The sequence below is a fragment of the Cynocephalus volans genome, chromosome 1, assembly GCF_027409185.1.
Source record: "Cynocephalus volans isolate mCynVol1 chromosome 1, mCynVol1.pri, whole genome shotgun sequence".
NCBI lineage: Eukaryota > Metazoa > Chordata > Mammalia > Dermoptera > Cynocephalidae > Cynocephalus > Cynocephalus volans.
In genome coordinates this window covers 77951327-77978513 of record NC_084460.1, presented here as the reverse complement: position 1 = coordinate 77978513, position 27187 = coordinate 77951327, and the positions used below count along the sequence as shown (strand labels likewise).

The 27187-nt window shown below is 34.0% G+C and overlaps 1 protein-coding gene across 1 annotated transcript; it reads right to left on the bottom strand.

Moving 5' to 3' along the window:
- Positions 1 to 489: 489 nt before the first annotated feature.
- Positions 490 to 27187, bottom strand: AADACL2 (arylacetamide deacetylase like 2). The gene is made up of 5 exons (XM_063078531.1): positions 27050 to 27187; positions 23926 to 24148; positions 19504 to 19573; positions 17397 to 17568; positions 490 to 1092 (listed from the first exon to the last, which is right to left on the bottom strand). The coding sequence occupies exons 1-5, from the start codon at positions 27185 to 27187 to the stop codon at positions 490 to 492; spliced, it is 1206 nt and encodes a 401-aa protein (XP_062934601.1).

The window sequence follows — 27187 nt, the reverse complement described above, 5'->3', positions numbered from 1 at the left end:
TCCCAGACCTGTAAGAGCATACATTTCTGTTCTTTTCAGCCACCAGTGTGATAATTTGTTACAACAGCCACAATAAACTAATATAGGGCCCTCAGAGTTCATCTAGCCCAATAGTTTTCACACATTTTTAGTATTATTTTTTTTCCTTGTTTTTCCTCTTCCCACTGATTACTACAATTTCTGTGCCTGTATGAAAACCATCTTCCCTGACCTGCCAATATCGCTTTCATTTCTCAACTTTATTAAGCATTGGTCCCAATTAGGACCAACATAATTATAATACATTACAAGGGAAAAATAGGATTACATACATTTTACATATGCAGAGTATGCAAGTCAAGAAACTTAACTAGTACAAGGACACATGGTACCTGTTACAACTGATTCAAAACTAGATTAACACAACACAAATGACATTGTTTTTGCACAGTCACAAAATATCACAAATTACAACCTACTAAGTGAGGGTTACACATATACATTATATGTTTATAGATTCCTACCCAGAAAACTAATATACATATCTCTTATCCTAAGACCTACATGTAAATACAATGGTGATGCCATGAATGACAGAGCTGCATGGATTCCATCCTCAATATGGTCATGAGCAACTTGAACTCCAACATTTCGAAGTCTTGAAACATACATAAGTCCATCATCTCTTATGAGATCATGTTGACAGGTAAGAACATAGGTTAGTGGCAAACTCCGTAACTGGGAATCACTGGCCAACAAAGGTGATGCTCTGCTATCCATGAGTGCAGGCAATGAATAACCAGGACTTACGAGAACTGGTTCAGTATAAACGTGGTCCTTTCTATACTTCTCAGGAAGAAGAGTGCTCCAGTTAACAAATTTAAACAGATGTTTTGACTCCAGAGGCATGAATTGGTTTCTTCTCATTGCCTGAGTAAGTGCTTCATCCTTGGTGAAATATAAACTGACAAGTTTTATAGCTGTGTCCCTTGTCAGTATTATACCATGCTGATTTTCTCGGTGAGACGGCAAATAAGAATCAATTGCCTGCAAGGCAGGGTAAAGTAAAGCTTGCATCTTGATTTTATGTTTTATTTCAGGATCATTCTGAACCTGAAAAAATATGATAAAATTCTGTAAGGTAACAATTTTCAAAACACCAAGAATATGAAATTTAATTTTAGTCATTTAAGAAATCACAGGATACACATATCTACATAAATTGATGTGCTAAATCATATTTGTGCTAAATCATTATTTTCACAATATTTATAATATCCTTCAATGGTATAAAATAAATGTCAAACCCATTTTAACATCAGTGTTTTTAAAATACTGGTTGTGTGTGAGAAAGAGAGAGAGGAAGAGAGAAAAAGACATAGAGACAGACAGAAAGAAAGAAAATGAAAGAGGAGAGAGAGATATATATAATTATGTTCTTTGTCAAAAATCACAAATGGAAATAACCCAGCCCTAAATATGATATTCCTGTGGGAAATTGACAGTACATATGAGTTTGTAAAAATTCCTAACTGAAAGTAACCAGAGTGAATGGGAAAAATAAATGTCCTATTAAATGATATTATCTTACTTTAAAAACATATATTTAAAATTTTTTGAATATTTTAAAAGTTTAAAACAATTTAAAAATATTATTTTGGGGGCTCTAAGGCAAACATTCCCAACATCATACCATAAATTTTAAGAAACATTATTCAAATGCAGGAGTAGATCAATCACACACAGGTATCAATCGATATTCATCTCTGCACACCACGGATATATACGATCAACTGTTATGATAATAAATGAATAAAATTTAAAAAATAAAATAAAATAAATTTTTAAAGTAGATCAACCAAAAGCCAATTGATCTTCTTCTGAAAGAATGGTGCAGTGCTTGGAAACAAATGGAGAAAATTATTAAAAAACTTGTTAACGTTCACAATATTTGATGTGCAAGAGAAAAAGTATAATATTTGATAAGGAACACTTTTTCCTTTCCAGAGATAATGAGCATTTCAAGACCTCACCTGTGACCCTGCTGACTGCAGGAGAGAACCTTGACTTAACCTGCACCAACAGTATCTGGACAAATACAAATACCTGCTGCTGCTCCAAGTGAAAACTCAGAAGGATATACCTTACCTCTATGTCAACCTCTCACCACAGTGTCTGCTGAACTGAAAGGAAGGACTAAAGTGAAGTCTGAAAGTCACCTCAGAAAGGGTAATGATATTCTACCAGCTCCACAACACACTCCTAAGATGCTAGAGGTTTCACAGGTTTAGAATGAAAATGAGGCAAAGCAAAGTTTCCTGACAGAAACTCCCCTAGATCCCCAACATCTCCCCAGTGCCCTTAGGTAAATGATTTACTAATCAAAGATGACCATCAGTACCCCACCCTCAGTCTTCTCACCCTGAATCTCACTAATCTAGGGGGGGAAAAAACAGAGGCCACATCTATGGGAAGGGACAAAAAGAATCCACCAGCACTGCTATTTGACCTTAACCTTCCTTTCTGGAATGCCATATGAGATAAATCACTTTTCCCACAAATGTGTCACTATTTCCCACCTCTATGTCCCTTGTCATGTCGTTTGTTGATTTGTCGTTCAATGCTTTTTTTCTATCTCTCTGACATTCCTCAAAACTCAAGTCAAAGTCATCGCCCTTCAAGATATTGGAGGTGCACCTACTAGTCAGATTCTTCAAGGTGGGCAATTTTGTCTTAGCCTTAAAAACTGTTATCACAGTTGAATTTTTTCAGGTATTTTCTACACATTTTGTATACACTTATAACCATACATGTGCGATTATGCATGTAAATATCTGATCAAAAGAATCTCCTCTTTCTCTAAACCCCTCTGAACTCCCAAAGCTCTTTCCCTCTTTCAAGCCAATTTTCATTTTCCCTTTATCATATAAAAATGTACTTAATGGATCTTTCTACCTGATTTTCAATTCCATAAAGTCTGACATAATATCTAAGTTATCATTATATTCCTTACTGAGCCTAATATAGTAAAATGCTTACTATGGTACTAAAAACATAGAAAATAAATCAAAGAATATTGCTGCCCAGTGTATAATTCTTTTAACAGGACACTATCCCTGGAACAAGAAATAATAGGATGCAAGAAGTAGTAACAGGTATGTGATAAGTAGGTCCCAACAACAACACTAAATGATTGAACTACTTATAGCTAAGTTCTTTCCTCCTAGATCTGTGCAGATTCAAAGACAACCAGCTGATCAGAGTTCCAAGCTGCAAATAAACATTAATACTGAATCACAACAAGCCCTGAATGGACCATTCTCTAAAATCACATGAATACCACATGAATACCACATGAGGTATTCATTTTGCCAGCAACTAACATGTACTTGAAAGCAAAAGAAATTATGACATTCATCTCAAGATGTTATTACTTTGAAAAGAACAAGTATAAAAGTTCAAGATCAAAAAAAGTTGGAAAAACATATCTAGCTCATGGCAATATCCTTAAGGTTTAGACATTGGTAACTATACTTAAATTGTCCATTTAAAATTCTATTACTTTTTCAGTATATTAATAGACCTTTGGGTAACTCAGTAATTAAAAGTTTATCATAGATCTTTAACAAAGCCATCCTTATCCTTAATCCTTTTTAATAATTAACATTATTTCAATGAAACACAATAGATATTATGCATTTGAACTTTCCTTTTATACTTAAACATCATTAATCCTAAACTTATGGCATATACACTAAAATTGTCTCATATAAATTTTTCACACGGCCCCTCCTTTATAAAACCAGCCATTTTGAGTCTCTAACTGGTTGCTCAAGTTATAGGTCATGCCACTGATATTACTGTCATCATGACAGTAGTTTATTAATACCATGGTATAAACTGCTCTCCTAAGTCTGTATATTTGAAAGCAAAATTTGGGGTTAGTTTATGAAAAGCTTCTATGTCATGCTAAAAACCTTGGCATATCATGTGGCCAGCACCATTTTCACTACTACACCATTTTATTTTTGTTCACAAACAATCCCCATGGGTGGCATGAGTTGGGAGTTGTGGTTAAGGGGAGGTTGGTAGCAAAGTCAGAGAAAGGATGCTCCGTGACTTTTTGTCCTATATCAGTGCTTCAATTTTTGTCCTCAATTGCTTCAAGGCCCATTCAAAGCAGTAATCTGCCACAATCACCTGTTCTTGGTATAAAGCTCACTCCAGACCGTCGGAAGCATTACTGAAAACCCCCCCACTCCACAAGTGCCAACAAGGGTGTGGCACTTTCCTAGAGTTCCCCTGCCAAAGAGCTATACTGCAGCCTCTGCACTGAGTCCCTCATCATCCACTGGCCTTCTCAATCTGGTCACTTGTTCACAAGAGATCCTACCATCTAGCCCCTGGTTTGGGTTTGGGTTACTCAGAGCCCTGCACGTCCACACCAACTTATCCACCACGTGTCATCCATGGAAGGATGGAAGTATGAAAATGAGAACTTGTTACCTGAGGAGTTCCCACATTACTAGTGATAAGTCTTGTTTACCAAACTTAGCATATCTGTTATTTTCAACCCAGAGCACCCAGCTTCACAACAAATGTGATTGCTATCCCCACTAATTTTCCTTTCCATCAGCTGCTCCCACCCCACCTTACACCCAATTCCACCAATACCCAGACAGTCAATGAGTGTGTGAATAAACTATGAACCACCAAGAAGAAATTCCAATATGAAGGACCTTTTCGCCTCATCCCAGGACATATGTCCCAACCAAGCTGGAAGCTAGAGAACTCCCACGTGGGTTAGATCCCTTCAAAGAACCCAAGATGATTATTAACCTGCTCTCTTCCTAGAGGATTCATCCTGTCCTTTCCTGCTCCTTATTCTTTCCTTAAATACCCCACCTTCCACTTTATGTACTAAAAGTAAGGCAGTAAAATAGAGTTATATCACTCAAAAACGCTGGTACTCATGGTGATACCATGTTCAGGTGCAATATTCAGTCAACTAGGAAGGAAGAGTCTGAAATCAGTGTTGCTTAGTGGTTAAGACATTCATATCTGGGTTTGAGTTCTGGATTTATAACATATTAACTCTACAATCTTGAGCAAGTTACTTAACTTCACAAAATATGAGTCTCCTGATCTCTAAAATTGACATAACATTAGTAAATACAGCATATAGTTTTTATGAGAGCTAGATAAGCATTTAAAGCAGATTCTGGGCATATAGTCAGCACTCAGTAAATGTTGACTATACTTATTATTGTCATTGACACAAGTGTAAAAGGAACCCAAAAGCCTTTCCTTGTAATGCTTCAGAAAATGTTTGTTGATCATCCAGTAAGCAACCACAGGAAATATTGGCTTGGCTCCACTTTTGTTTGAGGACACAGAGGTGGTATCTGAACAAGCATATTTATAAGCCATATAGACTTCATAAGCCTTCTGAAAGACACACGCCTCCCAAACCCCAAGTAAGTACAGATGTTCCTGGGCTTACAGTGGTTCGACTTACAGTTTTTTGACTTTATGATGATGTGAAAGTGATATGCATCAGTAGAGATCATCTTTGAGTTCCCGTGCAAGCATTCTGTTTCTTACTTCAGCATTCAATAAATTACATGAGATATTTGATATTTTATCATAAAATAGGCTTTGTGTTAGATTATTTTGCCCAACTGTAGGCTAGTGTAAGTGTTTTGAGCATGTTTAATGTATGCTAGGCTAAGGTGTGATGTTTGGTAGGTTAAATGTATTAAATACATTTTTGACTTAAAATATTTTCAACTCACAATGGGTTTATTGGGAAGTAACCCCCTCATAAGTTGAGAAGCATCTATCTGACTCTACAACAGGGGAACATTGCCATAACCTGCTTCTTTTCACCATTTTAATCACTTGCTCAATCTGGTCTGTCACCTAATTCTCTCCTATTTTTATTTCACTTATTTGAAATGTATTAAATTAGTAAATTTTCGACCAGACTCATCTCCACTCTCAAAAACAGGCCTACCTCCCAGAAGCTCACTTTGGATCAGAACCCATTCACTTTTCAAAAAAATTGTGATTGTTAATATTCAGTGAGCATTTGCTCCAAACAAGACATTCTGATTAGTGTTTTATATTTAATTTCCTCTTGTATATGTTACAAATCCCTCAGACTCATCTTCCCATCAACCCTATCTGTCTCCTCTTTACTCATAATCTCCCAAACCTGCTAGCTCCCAGGCTTGTCACCTCCACCTCTTTTAATTTCCACATTTTTGCCATTCTCACTGCCACCACCCTAATCCACAACATTATATTTGTTGCTCACATTACTGCAATTTTTTCTCTAGTGCCCTCTTTTCCACCCTTTTCCATCTTCCAATCTATGCTCCACTTGCAGTAGCAGTATCTTTATTAGTACACATGTGACTAAAACTCTTCAGGAATTTCACAATCCACTTAGAGTCAAGTAAAAAATCTCACTATCCCCTTCCATAATTCACCCCTGCCAACCTCTCTAATTTTATCTCTCAGTCTCTCACCATGCTATTTTCCTGCGCTCTGAGGTGGCACCTGTAGACTTCTTTCATTTCTTTGGACCAAAGGAAAGCAACCAACAGTGACTATATAAACAGGGAGGGGACAAAATGAATTCACCACACCCTTCTCAGGCAAATAACAAAGCTAGATACACCTGATTCCAAAGATGAGTAATCAGTTGCTGCTGTTTCCAAAGGTGTACAGTGCCAGTGTCTGTATTCAATCTCTAAATTTTCTCCACAGAGACACATTGAAGAGAATCTGTGAGACTGTCTTGTTACTGAATGGGCCAGGTCAGAGAAAGGTGCAAATCAAATACAGCCAATTGAAGAGAGGCAGGGCAGTCGAGCGCTGAGATATTCTGAGGGGCGAAGGAAGAAGGCAGGAAGAGTACAAGCACAGTGCCAGGGTTTGGAAATATAGAGATTTTAAAAAATATATATTGCCAGATTCCAAAACACTTCAAGTCTGGTCAGGGATATGTACATGTAACAAACAGTGAGATAGCTAGTACATTTAGCTGTGCATGAACTGTCCCAGGGCCCTCGTAGAGATAGAATAGAATAGGTTTGCCTGCAGGAGTTTCTGGAGCTTAGGAAGCATCCAGGTGGAGAAATGTACTTGGATATGTGGATTTTTAGTTCAGGACAGTTGTCTCAGTGGAAGGTACAGATTTGAGAGCCTTCAGCAGATAAATCAGAGATGAAGCCATAAGACCAGGCAGAGAGTGGGATAAAAAACAGAATGATCAAGGGTTTACCCTGGCAAATACAAGATGTAAAGGAGTGTACAGAGAAGGAGTTTGCTTCATGTGAAACTGAAAGGAAGAGAGGTAAGAAGAGAACAAAGACAGGTGTTATCATAGACTTCATGGGTAGAAAGAGTTTTCTAAGATAAAAGTTGGCAAAAGTTCTAAATAATTTTTTTTCAATGTTGTTTCATATGAGAACAACAAAAAATGTTCTTAGATTTAAGAAAACAGATAAGAGGACACTGACAAACTTAGCTCCAGCAAGTTGATAGGGATGGTGAGGCAGAACAGAGTGACGAGTGGGGAGGCAGTACCTGGTCAGCATGCAGACAATGGAAGTGTGACTTCACTCAATTGAAGTTGGGTGTGAAAGGGAAGACTGGTATAGAGCAGAGGATTGGATAAAAGGTTCACAAAGGCTTATTGGCTTTGTCTTTCTTTTCTGCTTTCGTTTTCGGATGAGAAAGCCTGCATACGATTATACGCTAAAATGAAAGAGCAAATAGAGTTAGAGATTCTGAAGATACCGAAAAGAAAGGGAATAACTTTTAGAGACAGAACCCTGAGGAGGTGGGAGTTGAGAGGGAAATAATCCAGCAATGGCAGAGGGTTGATTTTGGAAAAGAAACAGAGTAGAAGATCGTAAACATGTAGACATATGCAGAGGAGTTTCGTTTGATGGATGGTTGGTTGGTTGATCTGCGGGTTTTAGAGAAAATACAAAATTGAAAGAGGTATCTACCTGGTGGCTGTTCGGCCATCATCTCTTTTAGAAAATATATTTCACATTATAGACAACAGACTTAAAAATTAATTTATGAATAAAAACTAGTATGTTGGAGGTCTCTTGGAGGAGAGAGAAGGATCAAGGAAAGAAAGACCAAGATACAGAGAGATTATTTATTCTTCATCTGTAATGTAAATGTCTCTTAATCTTAAACTCCCATGCAGAAAAAAAAAAAAAAAGTCTGGCTACTTAAGGAAAATAATGTTTAATTAAAATCATCCTCAACATAATCACGGGCCACTTGGAATCTAAAATTGTGTAGCCTTGAAACAGATATAGATCCTTCATCTCTTATGAGTTCATGTTAAAAGATGAGTGTAACTTAGTAGCAGATTAATTGCATGATTGTGAGCTGTTGTTACCAATGGTGATGAAAAGCAATTACCCCAAACCTGAAAAAGACAAAGTTATGGTTACTGAATTTCTCATGTCAGACTGGAGTGAAACAATTTTCCTAACTGCCAAATCGACCTCCATCTGTCACTCCCGAGTAAGGAGACTTTGCTGTCACAGTCTATCAGATGAACGGCCTTCAAATGTCACAGGGTAATCATTTTAAAGCTCTATGAATTTTGGGCTTGCTCTATTGATAAAGATGTTTTAGTTTTACAGGCCTAAGGAAGTTAGCCAGTTTTTTTATTTTATCTAGCAATGTTATTGAGATACTTCTTTCCCTGAGACAAGGATGTACATCGCAAGACAGGTTACTGTCCCTAGACATGTGTTCCACTTTACACACATAGGGCGAGATTAGCATTGACAATTTCTCTCAGTTTTAGGAAAGGGTTACTCAGTCCAAGATATAACAAATGACGACAGAGGCTTCTGCAATTCATCTCGATTCAGTTAGCAGAGATGAATAGAAGCTTCCAGAAAAATGGTGATGCAAGATTCAAAGTAACAGAAGAGAGATAATTCTGCTTCTGATGGATTTCAGGTGGTCTGTATAACATCGAGATGCTGTGATTACAGAGAGGTTAATAAACAAAAATGGCAGAACCTAGCATATGAACTAATGAAAATCATCCCATGTCCAGAAGTGCTGCATGTCAATCATGTTTTTTTAAATAAAACATATTAATTATAGTTTCTAATTAATATTTGTGATTGAGACTGCTTTGAAAAGAGAATTTTTTATATTTTTAAGACATGCCCATCATATAGGATCATGTATAGCTGTCAAAATATGGCATAGAGATGCTGTGGAAATATTACTGTAAATCAGATCATAAGGTGCTACTTTCACCTTGTGACAAATGATCCAAACCAGTAGGAGTGTTATATTTTGAAAGGACAAAAGTATAAATCTAAATAAGTAGAGTTATCTCCTATCACAGCTTCCTTTTAAACTTACCTATTTTGAAATACACATTTTTAAAAAATTTAGGAGAGTAGGACTTAATAATTACTTAAAAATATCAAATCTGTTCACATTATTTTCTGAAATTAGGAAGGTATCTGTGATCCTAAATAAATAAGAGCAATGTATAGATTAAAATAAAATTTGGCCATGAAATCAGATTTAAACGGCATGATTAAATTTTTAAAATATTTGATCCTCTTAATTAAAGATTAAGGAACTATTCTAGAAATTTTCCTTGACTATAGTGGTTACCAGATCATTGTGATCAGCAAGTAACATTAGTGATTTTAGGATCCACCATGTGATGTTGCCAGAAAATTTCATCATAGGTAAAAATATTCATTCCCTTTCAACAATGTGAATATAATTTAAAAATTCACAAGGTTCACAAAAAAATTACAGTAGAATCTACATGTCTTCCTAATCGATGAGAAATCTTTTTATAATGTGAATTTTATATGAAACAAAAGAGTCATTTTTTTACATCCATAAAGGAAAAACAAATCTAATATTTCCTCTTGAAGTCTTTTCAGAGTACGCAACAATATTGATCTCTCAGTGGTGAATTCTTATTGAGACTGAGTTTTTCAAGCCATAAATCTATAACATATTATCAGTCACAGGATCACGACACTTTGAAAAAAATAGGTTTATAATAATTACAAAGTAAAAGTTGATTCTGATGACCCAGAGTAAACTCAGTGTAGGGAATAAAACTTTTTGATAAATATATAATTCGTGTAAAAAGTTTACCAGTCCATGAAGAACAAATAATGTAAAATATAATCACAAAAACAAAAAAAGCATAAAGGAAATCACTTTTTAAATGCTATCTAAGCATATTGAGTTCTGATGCAGTATTTTTAGCTGTAACAATCTCTTTGTATAGATAAATCAGAAAGTTTAAATAGATACTATGTTCTTATATAACTAATTAATACAAGGAATCAAATGAGGTTAGATTTTAATATCCTCCAAGAGAATAATTTGTTTTGCCCGATAGATTTTACTGAGAATTACATCTCTTTTTGGTGCCCATGTTAATATTAAGAATTATCCTGCTAGAAAGCTGTATATAGGTTCTTCTCATCTTCATAAATCTCTTTGGCTATATCAAATCATAATGTCAGTTAAGCTTTCTTTACTTGCCAAACCGAGCAAATATTACAAATGTGAAAGCAGAAAACATAGATGTGGCAAGGTGTTGCTTCATCATTATTAGATAATTGTTGGACATTTTTCAGAACCTCGACATCCACAAAAGCAGTTTCAGATAAAACTCAATATCAGACATACTTGACATACAGTAAATTGCACAGCAATTACTATAATAAGTTCAAAGCAGGGCATTCTCCAATTTTCACTCCCCATCCCCCTCCCCACCTCACTCCAGCAACATCCTTCAAATAAATGTCATATTCTTTCAAATACACAGCAAATTAATTCAGGTTAGAAGAGAGCTCAGAACAACAAGTCTAATAGTCTGTAAACTTTCTTTTCGGCAGTGAAATCCTCTTATTTTTTTCCCCTAAGAAAATTTACATAGAACAGTAAACATGAAGGGGATTAAAACGGAACACAGATTAGGTTAAAGGGAAGCCCAAGGTGCAAAACTAAAGGTGAAGTTTTGCTATCACTGCCACTTTGGGTCCACAATAGGGCTTTGTGTGTGTGAGTGATGTTGCAAATTAATATGTACATATAGACATACATATATGCATATGTACATGTATATGTATATATGTGTGTTTACATTCATATGTATGTGCGTATGTACATATATTTACATATGTATATGCATATGTAAAAATATAAATGTGTGTGTGTATATGCAAGAGTACTTCAAAAAGTTTGTTAAAAAATGGAATTAAAAGATAATATGAATCTTTCCATGAATTTTTTTAAGACCGCTTGTACGTGTGTATATGTGTGTATACAAATGTATGCATATGTGTGTGTATAAACTTCTAACTGCCCCAACCATGATTGTTTTATTTTCATACTTAAGACAATAGAAATAAAAAAAAAATGGAGAGGTACGTGGTATAACATTTTGCTTCAAGTTTTCATAACTAAAGTCATATTTTGAAAAGCACAGTACAGCATTTCTCAAAAGGGATTCTAAAGACTAGTATTATCATGCTTCTCTTGTAAAAAAAAGGTGGATAAAGGACCTCATGAGTAAACATCAGGACAAAAATAGCACTCTTCCAAAGTGTGGAGGTCTTGAAAGACAAGAACTGCCACAGATTGGAGGAGATTAATGAGACATGATGAATAAATGTAACATAAGATTCTAGGTTGGGTCTAGGACCAGAAAATGACCTTAGTGAAAAAACTGCTGAAATCCCAATAAAGTCTAGCTTAGTTAATGATGTTTTACTAATGTTAATTTCTTAGTTTTATATTTGTATTATGGTTATGTAAGATGATAACATTAGGGGAAGGTTAGTAATGTTATTGAATGCCATAACCTTCCTAAATACAAATGGACCTAATAACATTCAAATCAATTTTTCAAAATGTATTGGGGAAAAATGACAAAAACTAAATGGTCATAGTTAACTTTTTAACTGAAAATTGTGAGTAATTAATATAACAAGTAGACAAAATCAATAATCAACCTGTCCTAATTGACAGTTACAGAACATTTTAATCAACTGTTATAGAATATACCTTCTTTACAAGTGACTTGGAAAATTTACAAACATTGCCGCTATGCTAGGCTATAAACAAGTCTCAATTAATTTACAGAGATTGAACTTGTAGAGTATTTTCTTTAATCACAGAAAATTAAATTGGAAGTCACTCAAAATAGCAGCTCTTACAAATCCCCAATTTTTAAAATTAATTAACATATTTTAAATGACTTATGGATAACAAAGCAAATTAGAAATATTTCAAACTAAATGACAGTGAAAAGCAAGCTAACAAAATCTTTGCAACACAAACAAAGCGGTGCATAGAGAATCATTTGTAGCTTTAAATAAATATACTAGAAAAGGTTTATATTCATTATCCTAATTTCCACCTTAAGAAGCTAGATATAAGAGATAAAATTAAACCCAAAGCAAGTGAAAGGAAAGAAATAATAAAGATAAGAGCAGAAGCAATTAAATAGAAAACACACATCAGAAAGAATGACATTGTCAAAAATTTATATTTTGAAAAGAATAAACTAATAAATCTAAATTAATCAAAATTTTAAAAACACACAAGTTAAAGAGAGAAAATACAAATTTCCAATATCAGAATGAAGGAAAGAATATTCCTACTGATTTTTATACATTTTAAAATTATAATGAGAAATATTGTGAAAAATTCTATCCCAGCTCTTTTTTTGTTATTGACCCCATGAACCATTTTTAGACAATTTTCATCATTGTTCCCTGACCACGAAATTTTAATATCACAATTACACTCTACAAGGGCATTTTGAAAAGTTCATGAAAAAAATAAAATGGAAAAACTATGTGAATCTTTCCATGGACTTTGTGAAGTACTCTCATATATTTGTTTACATACTGTTTGCCCCCTTGAGGGTGATAATGGCATACGGAGAATGCATGCTCTATGCAAATGAATATGTAAGTTTAGATAAAATGAATGTATTTTTAAAAACTATAATATAAAATATAATATTGACTCAAGAAAAAAATAGTAAACCTATATAGCTCTCTATATTTTTAATGGATTTGTATTTTTTAAATGTTGCCATAAATGAAATGCCAGAGATAGATGATTTTACCAGTGAATTTTATCAGACATTTAAGAGTGACTATAAATCTCACAGAAATTCTTTCAGAAAATAGAGGAGTTAGTCAGGGTGGGCCCTGTGGTCCCAGGCTCCAGATTGTGGACCCAGGCTTCTAGGCAGCATATAAACATCCAGATTTTTGAATGCAAAGAACCCCAAATAGATTAGACATAAAGAGATCTTTATCAATACACATTATGATCAAATTCTTAAAAGTCAAAGACAGAGAGAGTATTTTGAAAACAGCCAGAGAAAAGCAACTAATTACATATAAGTAAACCCTATAAAAACTGTAAGTGATTTTTCAGCAAAAACTTTAGAGATCAGAGGAGAGTAGGGTAATATATTCAAAGTGCTGGAAAAAAACATGCTTTTAACCAAGAGTACTATACTCAGCAAAGATGAACTTTAAAAATGGAGGAGAGATAGAGACTTTCCTAGTCAAACAAACTCTGAGAGTGTTTATAACCACTAGACCTTACAAAAAATGCTAAAGGGAGTTCTTCAAGTTGAAAGAAAAGGATATTAACTTACAACACGAAAACAGAAGAAAACATAAAACTCACTGCAAATACAAGAATATAATCATATTCAGAATACCCTTGTATTGTAACAGTGGTGCATAAATCATGTTTAACTCTAGTATAAAAATTAAAAGACAAAAGTATTAAAAGTAACTATAGCCAGAATAGTTTGTTAATAAAAACATAGTATAAAAAGATGTAAACTGTGTCATCAAAAACATAAAATGTGGGGTAGAACAAGTAGAAGTATGGAGTTCTTGTATGTGGTTGAAGTTAAATTGAAGTCAGTTTAAATTATCCTGTTATAACTATAAGATGTTTTATTAAACCTCCAGGCAACCGCAAAGAAAAAAACCTGTAGTAGATACACAAAAAATAAAGAGAAATGTGACAAGGCATACCACTGCAAAAAAACATTAAATCACAAAGGTCTACAACAAGAGAGGAAGAAAGTTAAAACAAAACAAAACAAACAAAAAATAACTAGAAAAAAACTAGAAAACAATGAACAAAATGTCAACAGTAAGTCATTACCTACCAATAATTACTTTAAATGTAAGTGGGTTAAATTCTTTAATCAAAATATAAAGTGGCTAAATGGATTTAAAAAACAAAATCCAACAATTTGCTTCCTACAAGATTCACTTTCACTTTAAGGTCACTCATGAGCTGAAAAGGAAGAAATGAAAAAAGATATTTCATCCAAATGGAAACAAAAATGAGCAGGGGTGGCTACACATATATCAAATAAAATAGACATTCAGTGAAAACCTGTCATAAGAGACAGAGAAGGTCATTATACATAGGCACCTCAAAAAGTTAGTGGAAAAATGGAATTAAAAGATAATACAAATCTTTCCATGAACTTTTTGAAGATCCCCTCATATAATGAAAAAGGGGTCAATTCATCAGAGGACTTAACAATTTTTAATGTATACACACCCAATATGAGAGCACCTAAATATACAAAGCAAAAATTAACAGAACTGAAGGAAGAAATAGACAGCTATACAATAATAGGGGACTTTAGCACCTCACTTTTTCAATGATGAATAGATCATCTAGAAAAAAATGTATACGAAACAGTAGACTTGAATAACAATACAGACCAAATAGATGTAACAGACATATTCAGAACACTCCATCTAACAGTAGCAGAAGACATATTTTTTTTCAAGTGCACAGGGAACATTCTCCACAATAGATCACATGTTAGGCCACAAAGCAAGTCTTAACAAATTTAAAAATATTGAAGTTATAGCAAGTGTATTTTCCAACCACAATGGTATGAAACTAGAAATCAATAACAGGAGGAAAATTGGAAAATTTACAAGTATTTGAAAAAATGCGCAACATCACTAATCATCAGGGAAATATAAATTAAAACTGTTAAGAGATATTACCTCACACCTGTTAAAATGGGTACTATCAGAAAGAAAAAAGAAAGCAAATGTTGGTGAGGATGTAGAGAAAAGGAATCCCTTGTGCACTGTTGAAGGGAAAGTAAATTGGTATAGCCATTATGGAAAAGAGTATAAAGTTCTGTGAAAAAAATTTTAAAAATAGAGCTAACATATGAGCCACTAATCCCACCTCTGGATATATTTTCAAAGGTAACAAAAACATGAAGAAATGTTCACACTCACATGTACATTACAGCATTATTCACAATAGCAAAGGTATGGAATCAGTCTCATTGTTGATGGATGAATAGATAAAGAAAATTATATTTCATATACTCAAAAAATTACATTCTAGATGTGAACCTCGCTGGTCATGATGAATTAAAACTTTTATGGATTATTGGTTTCTATTTTCTATAATTTATTAAAGATTTTGTGCTTTTGAGGGATTTTATAATTTAAAAATTATGTACACAATGTTATATCATTCAACTTATATTATTCAGTCTTTAAAAGGAAGGAAATTCTGTCATCTGTGACAAAACAGATGAACCTGGAAGACATTAGATTAAGGGAAATAAGTCAGATACAGAAGGACAAATACTTCATGATCTCACTCATATATGGAATTTAGAAAAAGAGTGTAGAATGGCAGTTGCCAGGGGCTGGGGATATGGTTTTCAGGGGCTGGGGGTGGGGGGAAATGGGGAGATGTTGGTCAAAGAGTACAAAGATTTAGTTGCAAGGATGAATAAGATCTGGAGATCAAATAAACAGCATAATGACTATAGTTAATAATACTATATTGCATACTTGAAATTTGCTAAGAGAGAAGATCTTAAATGTTCTCGTCATACAGCAAATAATGGTAACTATGTGAGGTGTGGATATGTTAATCAGCTTGTTTGTGGTAATCATTTGACAATGTATATGTACATAAAAACATCATGTTGTACACCTTTAATATATAAATTTTTCATCTGTCAGTTATACCTCAATAAAGCTATAAAAAAATAAAGGAGCTGGAATGTTTCCCAAACTCTTCAATGGGGCTATCAAAACCTTACGAAGAGTTTTCAAAAGTAGAGATCTGTTCTTCGAAAACACAAAATCTTTAAGAAATTGTAGCAAATAGAAACTAGTGATATATAAAAATTTTAATTCATGATTACCAAGTGAGGCTCATGCCTAGAATGTAATCATAATTTAATATTCACAAGTCAATCAACATAATTTACCACATTCAAAGAATAAAGGAGAAAAAAAATCCCATGATCCTCTCAACAGATGTATCAGAAACATTTATCAAATTCAATACTCATTTATGCAGAAAATATCAGCAAACTAGAAATTAAAATGGCTTTGTCAGATTGAGAAAGCTAACTATTTAAAGCCTTCAGTTAATATGATATTTATTGATGAAATATTAAACAATTTCCTTCTGAGATCCAAAGAAAGACAATTTTATTTTGTATTGTACTGCAGGCCCTAACCAGTGAACATATAAAGAAAAAGAAAAAAGGCATAAGCATTAGCATGGAAGAATTAAAATTGTCTCTAGTTGTAGAAGATACAATTGTGTAGAAAATTGTAGAAGATACAATTGTGTAGAAAGTTGTTGAAGATACGATTGTGTAGAAAACTGAAAATACTATTAGAATCATAAGTGAATTTATCAAGAACATGAAAGTAAACAGCCAATATAAAAACCAATTGTATTACTACACATTATCAATAAACATGTGATAAATATTATTTTAAATGAAACTTTTCCAAAATAACTCAGAAATAAATTTGAGAGAATATTTACATGATTTCTGAACTGAAAGGAGTAAAATGTTGCTGAGAAATTGAAGAGGACCTAATAAAGTATTAGAGATAGAAAGTACATTCATTGGAAGTCTGAATATTATTAAGATGTCCATCCTCTTTAAATCTATAGATTCGATGTAATCATAATCAAAATCCAATCAGGCTTTCTTTTTAGAAATTGACAAGATCTCCTAATATTTTAATGGAAATGATATGGAGTACTAGAAACAATTTTTTTAAAAGAAGAACAAAGTTGAAGTCAGTGTAGTACTGGCATGATGGACATACAGATCAATGGAACAGGAGAATCCAGAAATAAATAGTCACATCATGGTCAATGGAGTGTATACTCAAGTACTGCTATAATGCAGTGGGAAAGGATGGTCTTTTCAACAAATGATTCCAGGAGAACTGGATATCTTCTGCATGGGGGGAAAGAAATAAGAGCCACTACTTCTATCTCTAATCACAAAGACAAATACAGTGTACCTGCTGAGTCACTGCTGCTGCTAAGGCACCTCCAGAACTGTCTCCTGCAATACAGATTCGGGTGGGATCCACTCCAAATTTTTTAAGGATTTTATCCTGGAGAAAAAACTTCACCACAGCCAAGACATCTTCAAACTGAGCAGGAAAGTGGTATTGGGGAGCTAGTCTATAGCTTTAAAACAGAACAATAAAGCATTTATGGTTGTATCTGTCCTACTAGCTCTCAAATACCAAAGAGACTCAATTTAACATCAGGCCCTATTTTTCAGTCTTCTAAAAGTCAAACCTAAGTCTCTACTAAATTTTGATTAAAATGAAAGTCAGTACAAAGGTTTTCAATCTTGTACCTAAAGGTCATGGATGGTGTTGTCTGTGAGGAGTCAGGGGAGTATATGAGCTTCCTCAGGATTATAAGCAAAATTTTTAGCCCGGGTGCATTTTACACTGGAGATGTTCTACAGTTCTCAATGTAATCAGTGCTCTAAACATTTCCAAAAACTCTTGTTGGAAAAGCACCATGAATGGGGAGCAATAATCAGCCACAATGTATATCGACAAAATAAAATTTTTTTAAAAATTAAAAAAATAAAAAATAAAATAAAATAAAATAAAATAAATAAAAAATATATGTATTTTTAAAAAAAAGAAAGAAAAAGCACCATGAATTTTTGAAGGCAGCAGATCTGAGAGCATATTCTAGGTAAGTGTCCTACTTTTTCAAGGTTATTTAGATCAAAATATGCAATTCAATGCATATACTTCATCACGAATAATGCCCATAGTTGATTCTAGATAAAAATTTTGAAATATAAATAACACTTAGACGTGTTAGGGAGCTTGCTTGTTTCCAGTAAATTCATCTGTAAAACAAATTATCACACCACTGTTTTAATGGGAGCAAATGGGTTTCCTCCCATAAACTTGGACCAGTAAAAAACAGGAGAATAGCTCTACTAGCCTGTTCTCAGAGATAACTTCTTTTTGTTCTCCAGAGTGCTAAAATTTCTTAAGATCTCTACTTAATATTAAATGTTAGGGATAGGGTTCTTGGAATTTTATTATAAACTGTATCTAGCAAATCCCAAACAAAGTTTAATTTAGATTTAGATACGTACCAAAAAGATGTTGGTATCTGTTATTTCAAAGGTAGTGGGTTTAGACTTTTTAGGGCAAAGAACAATGCAAATTCTAAGAACTGGATAGAATGTGTAAGTCAGGAAGAAAATTATGTTGCTATATTAAAACGATTCTAAAATGATGATGTTTACATTACTTCAAAAGCTATAGGGAAAAAAGGAGACTACCCTAACAGAATAAATTAGAAATACCCCTGAAAACATAAAGTTCTTCTCGGTAGTGTAAGTAAACATAATGACTATGACAGCAAACACCCTCTTTAGATGAACAAATCTTCACTTAATTTGACTCTCTAAACTCCTGTATCTTCCTAGCCAGAGAAAGCTATGTCACTAGGTCCTATAAGAATTATTGAATTAGAAGTATCTTGTTCTTTTAGTACTATGGACTAGGGAAAAGGTAGAAGAGAAAATTCACTCGTGAGGATGACGGGCTTCAGAAATCCAGAGCATACCCGTACGAGTAAGAAAACACTGAAACTTCCTAAGACATTCTGGTACATTCAGATAAAATCCAGAATGTAAGATCACGTTTCCTGAGAATGACTTAAAATTCTTAGATGGTCCTAATCTTTACCACCTACATCTCTCCAAACAAGAATTGTTCTGAAATTAAACATTTTCTACCAGCCCCAATACAACCCAATATCCCAAATGTGTAATAGTTAATTTATTTCCTTCTGTCTCAACTTGGGACACCCTAGGGCCTTATAGGACCTGGATTTTATGTGTAGAGCAACAGTGTATCCAAAAATATTCACCCTGGGGTGTAACTCAGGGATTTTCACAATCAAGGGAGAATAATGGGATACTGGACCCCTCTGACGAGCAGTCTATGTTGTGATGGTGGCAAGTAAAATAGATTAATTTTTAAAAAATTGTATTTGAGGCATAGCTGACCTGATTTGGACACCAAACCTCTAGATAGTGAAGGCCAAAATAATAGTAGACAAATAAAACAATTCTCTTACTCCACTCCCACAACCACAGCATCAAGTCTGTTTGCCGTCCATCTATTCAGGAGGTCAGAAGCTGTCTGCTCTGAAATGAAGAAATAAATGTCAAATTACTCTTTGTAATTAAAAAGCAACAAAAGGGGTCATAGCTATGAATGTAAAAAGGATTGTGGATTGTGAGTGTTACACAGGACATTATCTGCCACCCCTGTTTCCATGCAGAGGGACCTGAATCCACATGACACATTGTGCCCATCCCATCTGCTTCAGTCACTCTCTCCAGAGGGGAAAAGATTACTTTGCCCTTTGGTATTTGAGGGAGGAGAAACTAGGCTCAGCCCATTTAAATTTTCTCTTTCCATGTACTGTTTGTACACAGGATACTTCCAAGGTCCCTCTGTGGCCTGGTGCATTCTACCCTGCTGTGCTCCTCAGGCAGCAAGTTTCCTAGAGAGGAGATGAGTGACTAGTCATTAGGGCCAGGAACTACGGCTGGGTTAATCTCTCTAACTCAAGAGTAACAGACATTTCAACAACACGTAAGCAAGCATTGTCCAAAGCTGTTGTTAGAGATAATGGTAATGTTTTGACTTTCATTTACTTGAATTCTATGTATAATTTTTCAATTGGTTCAGAACTCAGGGAAGAAAAAAAGCAATAATATGTATTAACTAAAACTACACTCAAAACCTCCGATTTCTTTGAATATGCTCCATTATGATAATAATGCCATAATAATATTGGCATTAAGAACAGCAACTAGATTTTAAGAGAGCCTCTGACAATCAATATGCAGCAAACTTAGATGTGCACATGAGATTTGGCGTGCTCAGTGCACAAGCCATTGGCTCCCACCCAACACACACACACACACACACACACACACACCACACACATGCACACACGCATACGCACACACACACTTCTTTATCTGAACATAAAATGGTGAGTAGTATTCCTGAGGTTAGATAGGAAAGACAGTCTAGAAAATGAGTTATACAGAGAAATGAGAAGGTATGAAGTGTTAAGGGAACTAAAAACAGTTTCAACAATATGATTGAAACAAAATTTCAAAGAGAAGTATTGGAAGAAGACAAAAAAGTTAATGAATGTAGAAGGGGTCAGGAAATCTGATTACTATGCTAAGGAATTTAGATTTATTTCATTAAGTGGTGAGAGTCACTGAAGAATTTAAAACAAAGAAATCATATGACCATATTTGCATGTTAGAAAGATCCAGAGCACTAAAAGTAGAGGATGAAATAAAGCTGAACAGAAAAGAGGCGGGGACATGAGAAAGAAATACCTGCCAAAGGACGTGAAGTGTTAAATTATGTTAATGAGTTCAAGAATGTTCAGAAGTGAAATGAATGGGATGTGGTAATCAAATGTGCGAGCTAAGGAAAAGTAAAGAGCAGTAAATAAGTGATATCTACTGAGCATTCAAGAGGTTGAGACGGTAGTTTGGATGAGAGATGTTATTTTTATTTGTTTGTTTTCTGAGGCTGTTTGGACATAAGATGAATTGTGTTTGATCATATGGGCTTTAGTAGTCTGTGGTTTGTACAGATGTAAATGTCTAATTGGAAGTTGTATATATGAATTCAGAACCCAGGAACAGTATCAGAGAAGAAGAAACAGAACTGGATGCCACTAGAATATAATTGGAAAAGATAAAGGATTTGAAAAGAGAGAATATAGAGTCAAAGCCAGAAGACCAAGAAGGACAAGAATATTTATGATTTTTATGAAGAGTGAATACAAAGAATATGTCATTTTTGCTTTGTTTTGTCCTTAAATGAGAGCTAGGAGAGAGAGAGAGTGAGTGAGAAAACAATGAATGGCAGAAGGAGGTCTAGGAGATGCTTTGTTCTAGAAAACAAAGGCAGGAGCTGCAAGTGTCAAGGAGAAAATAGTGGTCTTTATCAGATGGAGCACATTACAAAGTCTGAGGAATTATTCAAGGTGAGAAAGCAAGGAAACAGGAGGACTAGAGCCTATGGAGTGTAGAAACAAGGAAAAGAAAATTAGATAAAGGACTAATTAGAAGAATTCAGGGACAAGTGGGGAAATTTTTTTCATGATGACCGTGAACATAAAATATTTAGGGGAAATGATTTCAAAGTTAAAACAAGCAAATGAACAAACTTTCAGAGGATTGATGGAGATATACTGATAAAGTCAAATAATAGGCTAACAGCCAGATGATACCAAGCAAAGGTAGAAAGACTGATTTTATCAAAAGAGAAAATGCCTCTTCCTCTGAGAGTATTAGAATGAAGTGAGCCAGGGACTGGTATGGTGGATTGAGGGATTGAGGCAGGGATGAAGGTTCAAAAATTTGAGAACTAAATCATTTCTCTATTTCTCTATTTCTGAAATAGTAATAAGCTTGGTCTCCAGCTCTCTAGGAAGCCGGGTGTGACACAAATTCAGAATAGTCACTGATAGGAACGAGAGACACAGCTGATCAGGTACATGTTCCAGAATTTCTGAGCCACATGAAGGACACTGATTACCAAAAGCAATCTAGAATAGTGTGGTGCCCTGACAGTAGCCTCAGCAACAACTGGGAACTAATTTGAAATGCAAATTCTCAGGCCCCAGCATTGACGTTCTAAATCAAAAATTCTGCAGGTGAGGCTCAGTGATCTGGTGAACAAGCCCTTTAGCTGATTCTGAGCCATTAAGATTTCAAAATCACTGTCTCAAGGCTTATTGGCAGTAGAAAACGACAGTATCCCCTTCCTTGTCAAAATGTCTGCTTTAGAATTCTCTTTCTCGGGTTCTTTCAGAATCTTTGATAAGGAAAGCAATCTTTATGAGGATTTCCTGAGGCCATATAGAACACATGCTTCTCTAGAGAATATGAAATTCACTTCTAAATCATATCCCCCAAAGAGAGTCTCTAACTTTCTGCATCATATTTCCTACTTCCACAACTGCTTTTATTATTATATGTCGTGATGTCGTTCTATTAGCCTATACTTCTAAGGATAATCAAAATCAGTAGCTGATTGTAAGAATGTTAATATGTTCACCACATAACAAAAAAATATTTTTCTAAGGACAAAGAGCTGACTGTCTTATTTCAGTGTTGGAAATTATTTAGTTTTGTATTTTGTTTGTTTTTTTTGCTTCATAGACTGTAAAAAGAATAAAGCAAATATAATAGAGGGACCCTATTTCCCCCTGGTTTTCTACCTGTGCCCAGTAATTTATCATGTATTGCTACCTTTCTATTCTGTGAAATTTGGGCAACTGATAAATCATATGGCTTGCAAAAGCTATATTGTTTTGATGGTTTTCAGGATTGTACCAACCAAACAAAGCGAAATACTAACACAGGACTGGGTCTCAACCATGAATTTTCATTAAAGTTAAATACTGCCACCTAAGCCAAAACTGCAAGGACATGTCCTCAATTTTTTTTCCATCCTTTAACAAAAATCTATAATCTTTCTTCAACTGAGGAGCCATGTCCTCTACAAATTCTTCAAATGCCCTCTGAGGCTAGTCAACTGAATAAAACCTTTAATCCCTATTTAAGTAAAAAAAATTATTTGTTTCAACAAGTCCCGGTGAAATTTGTAACTGTTTATATTTTTTTCCATGCTAGTCATCAGAAAGCTAGGGAGGAGAAAACTAGAAAGCCGAAATTGCATCCTACCAATTTTAGCATTTTGTATATTAATTTAGTCTATGTGCCTCATTAATTTCTCTTGTTTATTTTCTGTCTAATCCTCCTTACTAATATTTGGTTAAGTGTATATCTTTATAAGGTTCTCAAAGAATATGGAATCAAAAGAGGCTTAGAGAAAGACAAGGTAAAAAAAGAGATTCATTTATTATTTATTGAACTTATTTGCTCAATTTTATTATTTTACTTAAATAGTACAGTGGCTCCCCATATACCAACACCATTCTAGGATGGAGTTTTTCAAAGTTTTCATGAGGGTGAATTTATCCATGCATTCTAACCTCCAGCACTATTATTATCATCAGTAACTACAAACTTGATCTTGTAGCAACCAATAGCATAAGCTTCTGATTTGCCATTTAAAACATCTACATCACTTCAGTGTTTATGCTTTTGAATATATTCTGATCCCAAAGAAAAGTTTCAGTAATTGGTTTGTTTATTCCCTATTTACATTTGATATATGTTCATTCAATATGAAAGCTGAGGAGAATAAAATGCCTACCAAAACAAAACAAAAACTCAATTCAAAATTTTCATATTACTTGCCAAACATATGCCTATATCTATGTTTTTGTCTATTAGATATTTAATATTTATAGCTATACTTATACATATGCATATAAGTATGCATATATACATGGATACATTAGTATAAGTATGTGTATTTATATACAATAGGTCTTATATCGAAAACATACAGCCAGTTACACTTTTCCCTTTTAAGATGAACTTACTGTAACTTCCAAAACAAAAAGCACCACCATGAATATAGATTACAGCACGTCTTAGGGTTTCTGACTTTCTCTTTGGCAAGTACAAACGTACTGGAATGTCAACAAATGCTGTATCAGTCACTGTTATGTATTCATCTGAAAGTGGCTGAGTATAATCCAGCCTGAATAGCATGGAAATGAACTCTTCATATCTCATAATACCTATATTTTCAAAACATATAGCCTGTAAGAACAAAACAAAATTAAATTAAACATCGGATCTTTAAATACATCAAATGCATGTAAAGAAAAAGAAAAAAAGAAAGGAAGACAACATAAGCAAAATAAACAAAAAGAAATAGAATGTTTATAAACATTATTTCCAAATATTATTGTAATGATCTTATTGCATGACGTTGTTGCTTTTGAAAACCTCAAGTATGCAATATTTCAGATTAAGAGCTATCTCATTCAAAATCTATCAATTTACTGGCAGTTTTTTATGCCCATTATAATAATTTCTTAATAATAAATTATCTAAAAAACTTCCAGTTCTTATAATCCAGCTACTATTTTTGTAGGTATGTTATCACATTTTTCTTTTTTTTTTTTTCATTTTATTTAATCCAGAATTTTAAATATCACCATGACCACATTGTAAATGACCCAAATTTCCTGGTTTTCAGCTCCAAATAGATTAGTGCCCTTTGCTTTCCTCCTCTCCCCACCCTACCCCTCAGTCTTAAATCCTATATTTGATGTCACTGAAAAAAGCTCCCCTTGGTATTTCTGACCAGCTTCTCTAGGACTTTTGTGTCATGTCACTGGACAGTTTGCTCAAGACAAAACCTTAAAAATCATGTGGCCAGTAGTACATTGAACAACCTTTATTACTACAAATATTCCAAAGAATTTAAGGTATTTACAGGGTTTTAGAGAGCATCCATCCTCTATACTTTAATGATAAAGATGCTTGGAGAAACTCTAAGCTGCAGCCAGTAAATGTCAAAGCCAGCTCTGTATCCATTTTTTCAGACCAGCCTCTTATACCACGACTTACTAGCTGTGGAACATTGAGCAAATTACTCTCTGTGCTTCAACTTCCTCTTCTATTCAATGCAAACAATAATAATCAATCCCTCAATGGGCTGTAGCAGAGTTTAAACAAGTTAGTATTTTCAGTAAGTGTAGAGGAGTGCCTGGAATATGTAAGTATTCAATAAATCTTGTCTCATTATTTAAGTTTTCTTCACTAATAAGAATTCTTGAGTATTTTCATGCTAATTAAATACATAATAAAGTAGAATATCCCTTAAATCAAGTTTTTGGTAAATGGGTAAATTTAGTTGATTTTTTATATGGCAAATTGGCTTTTAAAAATAAGAGTTTTGGCTAATTGCCTTGTTTCTCATTTCTCAGACTTTCTGTTTTTGAGAAGATACTTAAGTATTTTCTGAACCATCACAAAAGCTACCACTCTAGAGATTATTTTGTGTTCTTCTAGCATACATGATTTTTAATTCTCAGGGAAATCCTACAAAGTATTTATTATTAGTATCTTCATTTTATAGGTAAAAAATAAATAAAGGTTAATGAAATTGTTCAAGGATGGATGTGCTTTCCTCTACCAAACTCTGCCTTTCAATCCAACACATTGCTGCACAGGAACACCTATACTTTTCAAGGCTATTTTATCAAGAACTTTGATTTTTGCTTCCCTTTCATATGTTAAAAAAATTAATTATTTTTACTGGTATCATAACTTTGATTACATAATTAAGTCTGACAAAGAGAAAATTGTTTTTCTTGAAGAGCCAAAAACTGTTACATTTACTAGAACAATCTTTAAAGTAATTACATGTATGTTTTTCTTATTTTTAAAAATAAAGGACAATCCATACACATCAAATACATAAAGTGCATAATTTTATTATAGATGAACAATGGTGAGAAAAAATTGAAGCTGAGAAAATAAAAGTAGAATTTTTGAGTTGGATATTCTGATAATATTGTAATTTTGATAATAATATCAGTATCAGTCTCTCTGAGTTTTAAGGACATGAAATAATCAAGGAAGATAATACAACAGTTCTCTGTGGAGTTGACACATGCTCAAGCACATATTCTTTCATTTTATATTAAGTCAAAGAGTAAGAGCATTGGAGACAAAGACAGTTGTGGAGCACATGAGCCTCTAGAAGCGATTAGAGGGAAGAATGTAAGGACTTAGACACCAGAAGGAGTTAGCTGTAGTTTCACAGAACTGTCGTCTGCTATATGGAGTACCATGAGACATCTTTTTCTCTTATACCATTGATTGCTCTCTCTTTTCTGATCATCTACTGCTGCTGTTGCCTTCTCCCTTGCAATATCTTTCTGGGAGCCAACTGGTTTGCAGAAAGAGTACAGGTTTTGAAATGAGGCAGCTCTGGGTTTAAATCCTGGAGTTGTTACTTGCTACCTGCATGTGCTCTTCTAAGTCTCTTTTTTCTCCTCTACAAACTGGTGAAAATAATTGCAGGATAGTAGAGAATGAATGAAGGTATATATGATAAAAAGCCAATACATTTTAAGACCTTAAAAATGTTAGTTTCTAATTTTATCTATCTTTATAAAGCAGCTATTTTTGCATGAACTCGTAATTGATTCTGCACATACCAAGTCAGGTAATCCCTGAAATCCAAAATTTAGAATTGAAGATGAACAATGGAAGCCATTGAATAGCAAAAGCCCTAAATTAACATCAAACAGGTACAAACATGAATAACATATATCTGTACAAATGTGAGATAATTATGAGACTAGATTGCCCCTGAAAATTCAAATGTAAGTCAAATTATCAAATAAACCTCACAGCTTCTTATTTCAACAGCACCATTTCTATTATGCATATCACAATACACAGTCTTTAAACTTAGATATAAACTTCTTGGAAGTGAGAATTCTGTCTTACACTGTTTTGCACAGATGCAGAAAGGTTTATTTACTTAATATTACTTGATTGGTTTACTCTCACAAGAAAATAAGCAATGGCTCTTTCAAAATGGTAATATTAATACTATTTTAAAAAGTTCATAAGCACTCATTTTTAGTCAATAAAGCATCCCAATCTCCAGGAGAAAAATAATATATATATTAATCTTACCACAAATGTACAAGTTTTAGCCATTGCATCCAAAGCCATTACTTTCCATCTTTCTTCAATGTTGTCTGGCATAGGTGTATAAATATGAGAGACAAAGAGAACACAAAACATTCCCAGACAGAGAGCTCTGAACCCCAT